Source organism: Nakaseomyces glabratus, chromosome B (genome assembly GCF_010111755.1).
Source record: "Nakaseomyces glabratus chromosome B, complete sequence".
In the NCBI taxonomy this organism is placed as follows: domain Eukaryota; kingdom Fungi; phylum Ascomycota; class Saccharomycetes; order Saccharomycetales; family Saccharomycetaceae; genus Nakaseomyces; species Nakaseomyces glabratus.
In genome coordinates this window covers 52,527-66,286 of record NC_088952.1, presented here as the reverse complement: position 1 = coordinate 66,286, position 13,760 = coordinate 52,527, and the positions used below count along the sequence as shown (strand labels likewise).

The 13,760-nt window shown below is 37.3% G+C and overlaps 6 protein-coding genes across 6 annotated transcripts; 4 read left to right on the top strand and 2 right to left on the bottom strand.

Moving 5' to 3' along the window:
• Positions 1 to 1,332: 1,332 nt before the first annotated feature.
• On the top strand, positions 1,333 to 2,904 carry PDI1 (protein disulfide isomerase PDI1; the record flags this gene model as incomplete). Its single annotated transcript, XM_445001.1, has 1 exon — positions 1,333 to 2,904. The coding sequence occupies one exon, from the start codon at positions 1,333 to 1,335 to the stop codon at positions 2,902 to 2,904; it is 1,572 nt and encodes a 523-aa protein (XP_445001.1).
• Positions 2,905 to 3,636: 732 nt separating this feature from the next.
• Positions 3,637 to 5,088, top strand: MGR1 (Mgr1p; the record flags this gene model as incomplete). The annotated part of the gene is made up of 1 exon (XM_445000.1): positions 3,637 to 5,088. The coding sequence occupies one exon, from the start codon at positions 3,637 to 3,639 to the stop codon at positions 5,086 to 5,088; it is 1,452 nt and encodes a 483-aa protein (XP_445000.1).
• Positions 5,089 to 5,595: 507 nt separating this feature from the next.
• Positions 5,596 to 7,836, top strand: EMC1 (Emc1p; the record flags this gene model as incomplete). The annotated part of the gene is made up of 1 exon (XM_444999.1): positions 5,596 to 7,836. The coding sequence occupies one exon, from the start codon at positions 5,596 to 5,598 to the stop codon at positions 7,834 to 7,836; it is 2,241 nt and encodes a 746-aa protein (XP_444999.1).
• Positions 7,837 to 8,183: 347 nt separating this feature from the next.
• POF1 (nicotinamide-nucleotide adenylyltransferase) lies at positions 8,184 to 9,011 on the top strand (the record flags this gene model as incomplete). Its single annotated transcript, XM_444998.1, has 1 exon — positions 8,184 to 9,011. The coding sequence occupies one exon, from the start codon at positions 8,184 to 8,186 to the stop codon at positions 9,009 to 9,011; it is 828 nt and encodes a 275-aa protein (XP_444998.1).
• Positions 9,012 to 9,110: 99 nt separating this feature from the next.
• SPS22 (Sps22p) lies at positions 9,111 to 10,361 on the bottom strand (the record flags this gene model as incomplete). The annotated part of the gene is made up of 1 exon (XM_444997.1): positions 9,111 to 10,361. One exon carries the CDS (start codon positions 10,359 to 10,361, stop codon positions 9,111 to 9,113), a length of 1,251 nt encoding a protein of 416 aa, XP_444997.1.
• Positions 10,362 to 11,594: 1,233 nt separating this feature from the next.
• Positions 11,595 to 11,792, bottom strand: GVI51_B00429 (uncharacterized protein; the record flags this gene model as incomplete). The annotated part of the gene is made up of 1 exon (XM_444996.1): positions 11,595 to 11,792. One exon carries the CDS (start codon positions 11,790 to 11,792, stop codon positions 11,595 to 11,597), a length of 198 nt encoding a protein of 65 aa, XP_444996.1.
• Between the last annotated feature and the right edge of the window lie 1,968 nt (positions 11,793 to 13,760).

The following is a 13,760-nucleotide window of genomic DNA, read 5'->3' as shown; positions in this document are numbered from 1 at the left end:
TGTATATGTAATTATTATTCTGTGTAAATGCGTTTCAGCATTTATGCCTCCAGGCCATAAGATATTTCTCCTTTGTCAGGCTTCATTTACTCCGTCTCTAAATTACTTATACATAGAACAGATGTTAATATGAGATATTTCATAAAGATATTTCCTCCATTCTATCGTTTCTACAATAGTAAAGGGATGTGAAGGCATAAATACAGTTACCCCAAGACTAATGCCTCCGATTGTTCTTCCCTAGTGCCATATCAGCAGTATAGCATAAATGAAGAAGCTCTGAATTACATTATGTTATACAAGTTTAAGATATAGTAGGGTAGATACTTTTGATTTAGTATGCTATCTGCAAAAACGTAGTCTTCTAGATATAGGTTTCTATTTTTACTTTCACTGATGCAGTTGAAGGATCCCAATGACAGCAGAAACACTAATAGGAATAATCGAGGCTTACTGCTATACTGTCGATCCCTTCTCATTGTGAAGGAGGTCCAGAGCATTTCTGTCCATAGACGTCAAGGGCGGAATTTGAAGCAGACAGTCAGACAGTAATGCAGGAAGTATCTCGTTATCCTAAGGCAGACGCATAGCATTGCTGAGCATGTCTTCTGAGAGAGGGCCTTTCATTTAACCCATTTGCCACCCACAATAAATCAGAAGCAAGAAGTACAAGAAAAAGAGTGGACTGGCCTTACAAAAAAGTACTCAACGATTTCTTAAGAGGATCTTCAGTGTCGAATCTCTGAAACTCTTTCGTGAAGTTGAAGCTCAATATACTGCTTGTGTGCTCTTGATCCTTATCAAATATCAATATCATCGACTGGGAGACAAGCATTCTCTTTCGATCACCATGAAGAACTCGAGCAACGATACCAATCCTTTTTGCCCTCCAGCAGAAGGTCTTGGAAGCCAAAATCGTTCTCACCGTCTGTAGTTGATAGGTCTACGTCAAAATAAATGGGACGGCGTCCGTTTCCTCACTAGTTCACTGCAATTCAGAGGAGGAGGCTTTCAATATTACACTTTCCTGTCAGAACTGCTTTGGATCCTCTGGTGTTTCTTCTGCCTTTCACCGCAAGTCCTTTCTCAAACAGCTTTCGAAGTTGTCACCCTTTCTTTTCTCTCTATCTCAAGGTGTTGCACTCATTACGTGTGTCTTTGCTAAGGTTTTGCATAGTATCGTATCGACAAGATAGGTTAATATATATATATAAAGAGATATAGTTAATGGGATCGAGATAGGATTTGTCACTATAAATTGCATTTTCTTGGACTGTTTGCTAGCGGTCATATTCTTTGCAAAACTGTGAAAAGCACATACCAATAAACAATATGCTTTTTAACAAGGGTCTATTAGCCTTGGCTGCCACTGCAGCTTTGGGTGTTTCTGCACAAGACGCTGTTGCACCAGCTGATTCTGCTGTTGTTAAGCTAGAACAAGACAACTTCCAGGACTTCTTGAAGGAGAACTCCTTGGTTATGGCTGAGTTCTTTGCCCCATGGTGTGGTCATTGTAAGAAGTTAGCTCCAGAGTACGTCAAGGCTGCTGAGGAGCTTAAGAGCAAGAATGTCTCTCTAGTACAAATCGACTGTGATGACAACAGAGACCTATGTATGCAATTGCAAATTCCAGGTTTCCCATCAATCAAGTTGATCAAGGACGGTGACATTGCTCATGCCAAGGACTACAACGGTGCTAGAACTGCCGAGGCCATTGTCAAGTTCATGATCAAGCAAACACAACCAGCTGTTCAGGTCGTCGAAGACAAGGCTGCTCTAGATGCTTTAGTGGCTAACTCTACAGTTCCAGTGGTTGTTGACTTCGGTGTCAACGACTTCAACGCTACTTTCTACCAATTCGCCCACGCTCTTTCTGATGACTACGTCTTCATCTCTTTGCCATCCAAGGAGAACAAGATCTCTGTCTTCCTACCTGTCGAAGGTTCCTCTGCTGAAGAAATTGTCTTCAAGGGAGACCACAAGACTTTGGCTAAGGACAGATCTGTTTTCGAAGAGTGGTTGAAAGTTGAATCTTTGCCATTCTTTGGTGAAATCAACGGTGAAGTTTTCAATGCCTACTTAGAAAGTGGTTTGCCTCTAGCTTACTTCTTCTTCAATGAACCATCTGAAGTTGAAGAAAATAGAAAATTCTTCACTGACTTGGCCAAGAAGTACCGTGGTAAGATGGCTTTTGTCAGCCTGGATGCCAAGCAATTTGGTAGACACGCCGAGAACTTGAACATGAAGCAACAATTCCCATTGTTCGCTATCCACAACATGACTAGCAACCAAAAATTCGGTCTACCACAAATGGCCGAAGAAGAGTTCGCTAAGTTGAACAAGGCTATCAAGTTAAAGACCAAGGACATCACCAAATTGGTTGAAAATGTCTTATCTGGTAAGGCTGAAGCTATTGTCAAGTCTGAAGAAGTTCCATCAGTCCAAGAAAGCAACGTTTTCAAGATCGTTGGTAAGACCCACGACAAGATTGTTGCTGATCCTAAGAAGGATGTTCTTGTTAAGTACTATGCCCCATGGTGTGGTCACTGTAAGAAGATGGCTCCAACTTATGAAGAATTGGCAGACACTTACGCCTCCGACTCATCCTCTAAGGACAAGGTTGTTATTGCTGAGGTTGATGCTACTGCCAATGACATTTTCAATGTCGAAATTGCTGGTTACCCAACCATATTGTTGTACCCAGCTGGTAAGAACGCTGAGCCTGTTGTTTACGAAGGTGACAGATCTTTGGACTCCTTCTTGACTTTCATTAAAGAAAACGGTGCCAACGGTATTGACGGTTCTTCTCTACACAAGAAGTTCCTAGAGACCAAGAAGGCTGCTGAACAGGCTGAAATTGAAGACGACAATGAAGATGAGGATGGATTTGATGATGAATTGTAGGCCGCTCCGAAAGGAGATATTTCTACAATACTTTATTTTCAATTCACTCAATTTATTATGTTTTATTATGAGTTAACTCATTATCATGATGTTTTCTTCACGTTTTATTTTAGTTTATCTATCAGTTGCGACTGAAGCCAATTATAAAAGGGGTTTGCTGTAGTCGATCTACAGTGGCATTTTGACCCTTCAAACTGCTAGTAAATATCTAGATTTTGTAATTATTTCTCTTGCCTCCAAATTCTTTATACAGATTTATTAAGGTGATCAAACCTAATAGAATAGCAGTACATAGTATAGATTTAATGTTGTATATCAGGGGATGGAAAGCAATTTCAAAATCCTTTAAGTTTATATACAATTTGTCTTTTTGTTCACTATTCTCTAAAATTACACTAATAACTTCGAATACCAGCACAGCCATCAACTGTTACTCCTATCAGAGCCTGCCAGTCATATTAAATTTGCCATTTTAATTTGACGAATTTAAAGCCGGAAATCGGCAACTTCATAGAAAAACTACGGAATTGTTGGATTTAAGATAATTAATAGTGGAAAAAGACAATAGACTGGAAATAGTTCACTCAAGAGGACATTGGCCTATTTTCATTGATCTGGACTGTAGTAACTGAAAATCTAAGTGATTCATCGACTAAAATAAGAGCGTTTGCTTGATATTAGTTATTGTTACTGTTTTCTGCTTCCAACACTACATATATAAGGGAGAATATCATGGGTATATTTACACCGCCAGGAAAATCTGACAAGAGAGACGCTAATGAGGAGAAGCCAACCCTCCTCGGTTCTAATTCAAAGGATGAAACAGATGTGGAAAAGTTTTGGGTGCGACCAAGTCTTGGTCTCAAATTGTGGGGGCCACTGGTGCCGGCATCGGACAATAAGACCGGTCTTTGGACTCTGGTAGCAGTACAGAGTATGGTTGGGCTATTATGTTTTTACAGATTCAAATCATTGCGCATAATAGATAGGAATGGGGCACTAAATAGTGTCGGTAAATCTGGTATACGACCAACTAGTGTCCTGGTGAATGAGCCAAAATTATATAATTCAGCTTTCACACAGCAGGAGGCAGTATCAGGTAAACCTCTAGTTAAGAAAGACATTGCAGATTTCCCAACACTTAATAGATTCTCTACTACTCATGGGGATATGTTTGTTAACACAACTAATGTCAATCGCAACACCCCCTCACTATCAGCTGCACCTGTAGTTGCATCTCCCGTTTTGAGCTCTGCTGGACATCAGAGTGAGATAATGGCAAAATCTGAAGCTAAAAACAATTGGAAGTCCTTTTTCAAATCAGACAATTGGTTAATATTCAAGAAAGTGTTTTACCTTTTAGCAGGTTCAATTATACTATCACAATCTATGCTTGAGGCATGTAGACTTACAATCCTTAGGTATGACCCCTGGTGTGAAGAAGCCAAGACGGTAAGAGAAAAGAAATTCTTCAATAATATTGTGAAATTCTATCATGAGGGAATTGATCCCACCAAAGTGAAGGTCAAGGATGCTGTTAGTGGGAACATCATGCCAACTAATGTGCCAGAAGTGAGACAAAGTGTAGCATTGGTGAGGGCACAGACTGAGGCTGAAAATCCAATAATTTCTTGGTTTGGCCCAATAGAGTATAAGCCAATGACTTTTTCAGAATTTCTTGACCGATTGGAGTATCACCTTGATATGTTTGAGTATTTTCAAGGCAAGAGAGCCGCCAATGAAACAGCATTAGGCTTTTTGACAGGAATAAAGACAGAGACATCGAATTTAAGAGATCAAAATGCTCAAAATAGAAGTCGGATTTTAAAGGAACTAAAATCCGAAGATCAATTAAGCAATGATTTGAGCATTAAGACTGGAAATGCAAAGATACCGAAAGGTACTCAGAGACATGGATTTTCAGCTGCTGCCAATAGATCTATCATACTAGAAGAAGATGTGGCAGTTCCGGAAGATATAGACCTTAATGAAATTTGGACACTTTATGACCCGTGGCTAAATTTAGCATTAGAAACCTCATTGAGCATCAAATTCATTCCTACTGTACTAATTAATCAGGATGGTATTACAGAAAATAGCATGATGGATACCGAAGCTACTATAGGCGACAAGGCAGGTGTAATACCAGAAAATAGTAACAAACCTGAAGAACCTCGTCAATAAACTTTTTCGAAAATCAACTACCGAAATTTACGTATTTACAGTATGTGTAATTATTTTTCTAGATAGTTAACAGATTATGGATTCTAAACAAAGCATAAATCTAAGTAAGTCAGTATAACCAAGTAACATTAGTCTAATGCTAATCTGTGACGGTTAATTAAAATATAAAAATATATCTTCATTCAACTCATCTCGAACCAAATACTGGCATCCCATATTATTTTAGTACTTAGTATATAGCGACAGATGGAAACATCCCAAATAAGTCAGAAACAAGAGAATGAGAAACTCATAGAAGGACGGTTGGTAGTCGAGTAAAAAGAAGTTCCTATCTCGGCAAGAAACTTACTGGTAATTAAGTTTGATTGACGCAGTTATCAACATTGCTCAAAATTCAATTTTTTAAGTTGCATAACACACAGACTAATTCTAGAAAGTGTCTCGCACAACAGAATTGAGAAACTTTAAAATCTCGACTGCGACTATTATCAGTGAGGATAGATAACAATGGCCGATATCATTGGGTATCTCTTCTTTCTTTTAGCGCTAATTAAACCACTAAATGCCGTCTTTTCAGATGAGGCCTATATTGTGGATTGGCAATTACAGAACTTAGGCTCAGCATATAAATGTGTTATGGCTGATGAGGAAAGCAATCATTTAGCAATTGTGTCCGAATGGAGGGATCAATCGCTTTTAAGTTTCCTTGACAAAAACAGTGGATCGATCATATTTAGGGAATTGCTTCCATATCATATCCAAGATGTCATGCATATAGGAGATGAAATTTACTTATTAAATGAGGACGGAATAGTGGATGTCTACGATAGTCAACATGGTTTCAAGAAGGAAGTCGGTGTTGAAGTGAAAGAATTCCAATCCTCGTGTAATCCTAACTTAAAGAATGTCAAAGTAGAGAAGTCTGAGGTTAGAATAGTGGATGAAAAATCGAGCATGGACGTATTTAAGTTTGAATTAGATGAAAACTTTGAAAAGATTCTATTTTTTAACTCAGATTATGCAACAAAAATGGAAGTTCTGGTGAAATATAGCGGAAACCGCTTTGCGTTCTACAATTATCTGAATGACACCATCAGTAAAAGGTGGACTAGAGATGAATCCTTAAGTACTATTGTTGATCAAGTTATTCTAGATGTTGCAGATGAGTCCCTTGAGCCAACAGAACATGAAATATCTGTTGAAACGTCTATTCCTCAAGTATGGAAGGCATACTTGTACAGGTTAAGCACCAATTCTGAACGCTTTATCAAATATCTTGAAAGGTTCAATTATAACCCTGGAAAGATTATTACTAACTTGCTTGGAATGGATGCAGATGCAGAAGACTTGGCTACAATTCAGGATCAGAATATGAGATTTGGATATTTGAAACAACTTATAGTGATAACTGACAATGGCGCGTTGCAGGCACTAGACATGTTAAACAAAGGTGCAGTTAAATGGAGTATAACCACAGGAATCAATAATCCTATTAGAATTTTCTTCAGTGATGCCTTTAGAGATCTGACTGTCTTTGGCAAAGATGGTTCATACAAAATTTACAAAGTAGACAACTCATTGCATATTAAGGAATCTATAAGTGGATCAATTGGCTCCCCCATTGAGTCTGTTCAGCCCTTTTTAGTGGATAATTCAACAGACAAATTTGTTGTTAAATTTACCAACGGTTCAAAGAAAGTTATTTCCACTACTGAGAAACGTATCTCATTAGATGGCAATCCAGTTTTCATTACAGATCACACCAAATTCACAGTTGAGGGATTCGCTGTGGATAAAGATGGTAATGCAAAGTCAACATGGAAATATAAGGTTCAACCTGACGAAGAAATTGTATCTTTTAGACAACGTGAGTCTAAGAGAACTGTCAATGTAGGAACGGTACTGGGTTCAAGGGATGTTCTGTACAAATATTTATATCCCAACTTAGCTGCCTTTGCGATTGTCAACAAGCAAAGTCAAAAACTAACGACAAATTTAATGGATACGGTAACAGGGCAAATATTGCATTCACAATTTCATGATGATAAAATGGATACTGATTTTCCGGTCAATATAATATTTGGTGAAAACTGGTATATTTACAGTTATTTCAGCATGGCTCCACTGCCAGAACAGAAGATCGGTGTAGTGGAACTCTATGAATCGCTGACACCAAATCAAAAGTTCTCTAACAATACTGGGTTGACTGAAGCAATGGCTGGTGTTCACAAACCAGCCGCGATTGCTAATACATTTTATTTTCCTGACATTATTAAAAGATTAGAACTGTCAGAAACCAAGTATGATATTACTACTAAAGCTGTTATTATTGTTCTTGAAAATGGCCAAATTACATATGTCCCTAAATTTCTTTTGAATGCTAGAAGAGTCGAAGAATCTAAAATGTCGGATGATGACAAGAAAGAATTCATGGCAACTCCTTATGTTCCAGGTATTCCATTAACAGACAATTTAATTCTATCACATTATAGAGATGTCATCTTAGGTGAAGAAATAAAGATTGTCTCTTCTGCAACCAATTTGGAATCTACTTCAAACGTTTGTGCCATTGGTCTTGACGTTTTCTGTACTAGAATAACGCCATCTGGTCAATTCGATGTCATGAGCCCAGGATTCGAAAAAGGAACTTTGTTGACTACAATTGGTGTTTTGTTTCTCATATGTGTGGCTTTACGTCCATATGGTGCTTCAAAGAAATTGAAAGCGATTTGGACAGTTAGAGACTAATTTGACATTACTAACAGAGTGCATTTATTAAGTTTAGAATATATTGTAAGTAGAAATATGTATTGAATGAACACGCGAGATATCATAAGTTTTTTAAGTTAATATGCTGCAACTTTTGAGTACATCTTATTTCAAAGTTAATGCACTAAGGTCATATTTTTTGTTCTTTCTTATTTATGCAATATCTCGCTACCTTACAGCAGTATAAAATTGTTACCGAAAGATATCGAAAAGCTCTGGCTTTTTTACAATCCGTGGCTTTATATGAAATGTTACATCAGTAAGACTTTACAAACTACGTCAGTTAAACCAATTGTTAGATGCATTATGGAATAAAGTAGAGATCAATGGACTACTATCAGCAGTATACAGAATTTGTTGCTAAGAATGGTCAGTTTTGCCTATTCGATGGATCATTAGGTGTTAAACCTATTAATAGTGGTACTAAGGTGCTAGTATTGGATTCATCATATAATCCACCACATTTGGCTCATTTCACATTAGTAAAGAATGCAATAGAATTTTATGGACACCGCGGTTTTTCTAATTTCCATGTTCTTCTATTACTTGCTACAAACAATGCAGACAAGAGACCAAAGCCCGCCACATTTGACAAAAGAATGGCAATGATGAAACGATTTGCCGATTTCATTTCAATACAAAACTGGAATGGAATGCAAGTGGGTGTGTCATGTGCTCTCACAACTCATGGTAAATTTGTGGATAAATTGGTTGATATTTCTAAACTTATCAATTTCGGAATTGAGATGCCAGTGATCACTTTTTTAGTTGGGTTTGATACTTTGATTAGAATTTTCAATCCTGTATATTATGAACCAGTATCAGTTGCAGAGGCTTTAAGATCATTCATGGAATCTGTCGAGTTTTGTTGTTTAAGAAGAGAGGATGGTAAGTATACATTGGATTTTCAAGAAGATTATATTAATAAAATTATCAATGGTGAGGAAGAGCCCCAAATTCCATCAAATTGGGGTGAAAAAATACATATACTGAGTTTCAATGAATCAGTTAAAAACATATCCTCCTCTATGGTGAGGGATGTTGTTAACAACAAAGGTAGTGATGCTATAGATCTTAAAGACAGTATTCCCATGGTTATAGTCGAATATATAAAGCAAAATCCCAGTTTATTTAAAAATGATATTGAAGAATAGACTTGAAATATCGACGGCCAAAAAAATAATAGCATGTTAAATGCTAATAATCTGTTACAGCTTGCATAATAATATGGTTACCTAATCTGTACAGGTCATCTAAAAAAATAGTGCACTCGACATCAGTAAAAAATTTGTCAAGAGAGATAGTCTCTTCTTGTTTGAGCTATTCTCGGACTCAATTAGACTATTCATTAATGGCTTGGCCTGGTTATATTCTGTAGCTGTCTTTGCATTCTTAAAGCCTTTATTTCCTGGATTTTTATTCTCATGATTGACTTTTTCGGGTAATATAGGATTACCTACAGGAATGGCTTGATTTCCGTGAAGCGATTTACCATTGACACATTCGATTTTCCCTCCTCTTACTACGGACTTGCCCCTGATAGGGTTGATCCATTTTTGACAATCCAGCAGAGCTGATGTTGATTTAATGAATGCACTACCTTTAACCAATTTCAAGTTTTGGAAACTGATATCATCAAAACGACCATCAAAATGGATAGCTCCTCCAATTTGCTTTAAATTTGATAAGAAATTCACTTTCCTTAACTTATCATTATGTGAGATCATGAGACCACCGGAAATTTCCGTTAAGTTGTTCAAATCCACTCTTTCAAGGTTTAAGTTGTTGATTATCCCTAAAGTACCTCCAACGTACCTTAGTTTTGAGAAATCCAATGAGCTAAATTGATTCTCAATGAGTTCCAAAGATGTTTTTACAAATTCTAGGGAAGGAAGTGATACTGCTGAGGTATCTCTTATTGTAATGTTTCTTGATGAATGTAGGACTGGCAAATCTATTTCTATTTCTTTTGCATTTGCATGTATTGCCAATTGTTGGGCTATTTTTTTTATTGATTTAAATTTGAATACCTCTAAGAACCGGTTATTGTTGATGCTCAAAATATCCAAGTCCTTTACATTGCTAAACTCTCCCTGATCAATATTTGTGAGAGATGTATCTGAGATGATCAAGTTTTTCTCAACCATCATATTTGGGTTTAATGTCATCAAGTTTAAAATCGGCAAAATTCTCAATTCAAAAGATCTCACATGGTTCAGCTTTGGCAAATCCAATATGACTAAAGAGGTCAATTTTTGAAGCTTCAAGTCACCTTGAACATAATCCAAATTCTGTAAATTTATCTCAGCTAATTGAGAACAATTCTCAATAATAAGATCACCATCAACTTGGGCCAAATTTTCTAGTTGCAAGGAAGTTGGGCAAGATCTGATAATTAGATCCTCATGTACAATAGCAGGTAAAGTCAATAATTCCTCGTAGTTATCAATTACTCGAGCAGAGATTGATGTAAGTAACAGTGTTGCAACAAAAATAAGCTTCATTATGTATACCAATGCTAGTTGTTGTTGTTGTTGTTATTGTTGGTTTTTCAAGAAATAAGTGAGAGTTTTGTCTTATGTCTTGTGATTATCGAAGCACAAGTATACGAGGACATGTTATTTCTTAAAGAGGATTTTCTAATTATGACACACTAGTGTCGCAAAACACTTTAGTTAGCCAAGACAGATTGTATTTGGCACAACAATTGGGAAGTCAAAGGCACCTCAATTTTGAATACGATATAGAGAAACTGCCATTGGTAACACAAAAACAACAATGTTTTTACTTTTCAGTGGAGAGTAACCGCTAATTCAAGAATATACATTAAATTGATATCTTTTCTTGCAGTTTTAGTGTCATCATGTGACCCCAGCAAACTTCTAACGGAAACATCATTTACTCACTCCGGGTAACCTCGTAAAGGCAGGATAAGTAGCAGTAGACTCCCATTTCGTTCAGAGCAATAAGTGAAGACGTGTCAATCTAATCCGCAGTATCAGAATTACCCATTTAGGATAAGCATATCCTAAAAGAGGAAAATGACAACAACTGTGGCAAAATAAAAAAAAGTGGTGAGTGCGTGCAGTTCTACTGAGATTGTGTATATGTGTCTCTCTATGTTTTTATGCTTTTCAGGTACCTTTTATTTTTCTGCTCCAATGTGGAAAGCCCGACCCTTCCGGACGGATGAGTTTCTTCAATGAGGAATTAAAGAAAAAAAATGAAAACAAATACTTAGCACTGTCAATTTAATCATCGATGGTGATATTGGTAGGTTGACTCACCCTTTCTTAAAAGAATATAAAGATTTTTATTAGATTAAATGTGTATTTCTTTTAAATATTAAGTATAGTTCTTTGTTTTTTTTGAAATTTGAAGTATAAATTATACCTTTTCCCAGAAAAAGTACTTTATCTTTTATTCCTTAACTAATAGTACAAAAAAAAGAGAAAGATTCCAGAGATAATCCCCATTTCTTGTTCTCTAAAATTCACGTTTTGTATTAGTTTTATATTATCAAACATGAAATAGTGATCGTTCTTTTTCTCTTTCTCTTAGGATATTATTAATATTATTGTTTAGATAATAAAAAAAATTTTTGAAAAAAATTAAAATGGTGTTCTATAATTGGTAAAGAAAGGAGAATTAGAATCTCCTTTCTTTGAAGTTGTTAAACTCATAAAATAAAGTTGATGTAAAAAAAAACTCAAAGTTAAAGTAGGTTAACAGTCAACTTAGAACAAGAAAGCGACACCAGCGGCAACAGCAGCACCGAAGACACCAGCACTCAAAGCGTTAGAGTTAGCAGCACCAGTAGAGATCTTGGTGGTGGTGACGTTAGAGTGGTTGGACTTGTTGGACATGTTGGAGGCGTTAGCAGCAGAGGCGACACCCAAAGCGATAGCAGCAGCGACAATATTCTTGAATTGCATTTTTAATAGTATAGTATGTGTAATGAGTTTAGTTGGTTGGTTTATTGTAAAAAAAATAAACAATAAATAACTAATTTGAGTAAAACAGGGAATCAATTTAAACAGACCCCAGGATTTAACACCAATGCAGGATGGTATTTATACTTTTTTTTTTCTAACTTCATCTGGTATAGAAGTTTGCTTATTGACAGTTCAAGAAGTGGAAAATTTTTCCTTTTTTTACCTTCCTAGCTACTAGCTGTTGTTTGCCATTACCAAGACTCTTTGTGCAGTAGCAAGTGTAGAGGGCACATATCTTGTCAAGAAAATAATAATTCAAAGTTGGTCATAATTAGTTTAGTTCAGAAGCTTGTATGCCCATTAAAAACATCTCACCCACTACACTGCTCTCAAATATTTATTTTCTACTTACTTTTCCCATAGAATCGCTGGAGAACCCTCTTCCCGTGTTTGCAAGCTTCTCAGACGCTCCAGAGACAAAAAGAAAGAAGACAGGACAAGAGATAAGATTGAAGAAATTGGCAAGATGGCAAATTTTCTTTTTTATTTTTCATTTTTGCGTTATAATCACTAGCCTACACAGAAACCTGGGCACAATGATGATTCTCGAAGTGGCAGTTCTGTAGTTTAATTAGCGAAAGACACCAAAGACACTTCCCTTCCAGCTGTTCTCTTCTAGTTCTACTAGCTACTAGTTCTACTAGCTACTAGTTCTACTAGCTACTAGTTCTACTAGTCCTACTTGCTTTGTTTGCGGGAGAAGTGAACACAGGGATTCTAGAAGAAAAGGCTTCCCATTTCTGGACCTCTTTCCTAGTCTGCTATGGTGGCAACCACCACCCCTCAATGTCCTGCAGTAGATTCTGTGCATCCTACGAACCCGAGAGGGAAATCGCTCCTTTTGGGAGGGCAGGGAAAAATGATAAAATGCGAAAAGATGAAGGAAAAAGGAAAGACAGGGATGGCAGGGATGGCAGGGAGCGATAGATCCCATTTCTTTCACACAGGGTTCTGTGGAGTCGTGACGGGAAGAGATAAATCTTCTTTCGGATATCTCTCATTTCTTTTTTATTCCTTTTTCAGGACTGATACTAAGAAGGCGCTGCAAAGATTACTATCATATCCTGTTACTTTTTTTTTGTCTCGTCGTTGTATGTGTGTCATACTAAAGACAGATTATACTTAGCCTTCCTGCTTTGTCTGTGAATATATAGCGCAGAGAGTGCTAGTTTCTTTTTTTTGCCTCTTTGGGACAAAGGTTGATTTTTCTAGGCCGTTTTCTTAGGGGGTTACACTTCCTCCTTCCCCGTCCATCCCTTTCCAAATCAGGCTTATAATTCCCTCTTTTGCACATAAAGGGTCCAAATGTATGTCTCCTTTTGGTCTATTGATTTCAGTGGCCAGATTGTCCCCCCTTGCTATCGCTACCTTCGGCCTTCTACACTCTTTTACTGAGTGAACACTCGGGGGCCATTATATCTTCCATTCTTTGTCTCCTCTAGTGCCCCTCTATATTTACAACTGGGGCATCTTCGAATCCCAAATAAGCCCCTCGCTCACCCCCCCTCGTCACCCCCCTCGCTCCCTTAGCTCTTAGCCTCCACCCCCCACTCTCGTTGACCTCTTCCGTGCATGGGTTTGTTACTTGGGTAAAGCAAGGAAAGGAACTTGAAAAAGAAATTATGCATCTACCGCTCCTTCTGAGAATGTTAGTGTAATGCTGACTTTTCTGTATTGGGACTATATGGGGGGGAACATAGAAGGATGAAGCACCTGCACTAGCGAGTATTGGGTGGGAGGAAATAATAAAAGAGGGTAGTTCTGTCAAATGAAGGTGCACGACTCTGATAATACAGCGTTACCCACTTCAAAAATCGACTTGCGTTCTATTACCGTGATTCTGAGATGATTTGTACAGTGATTTGACTACGGAACAATTAGAAGGGAATGCTGTATCCTTATTCATAG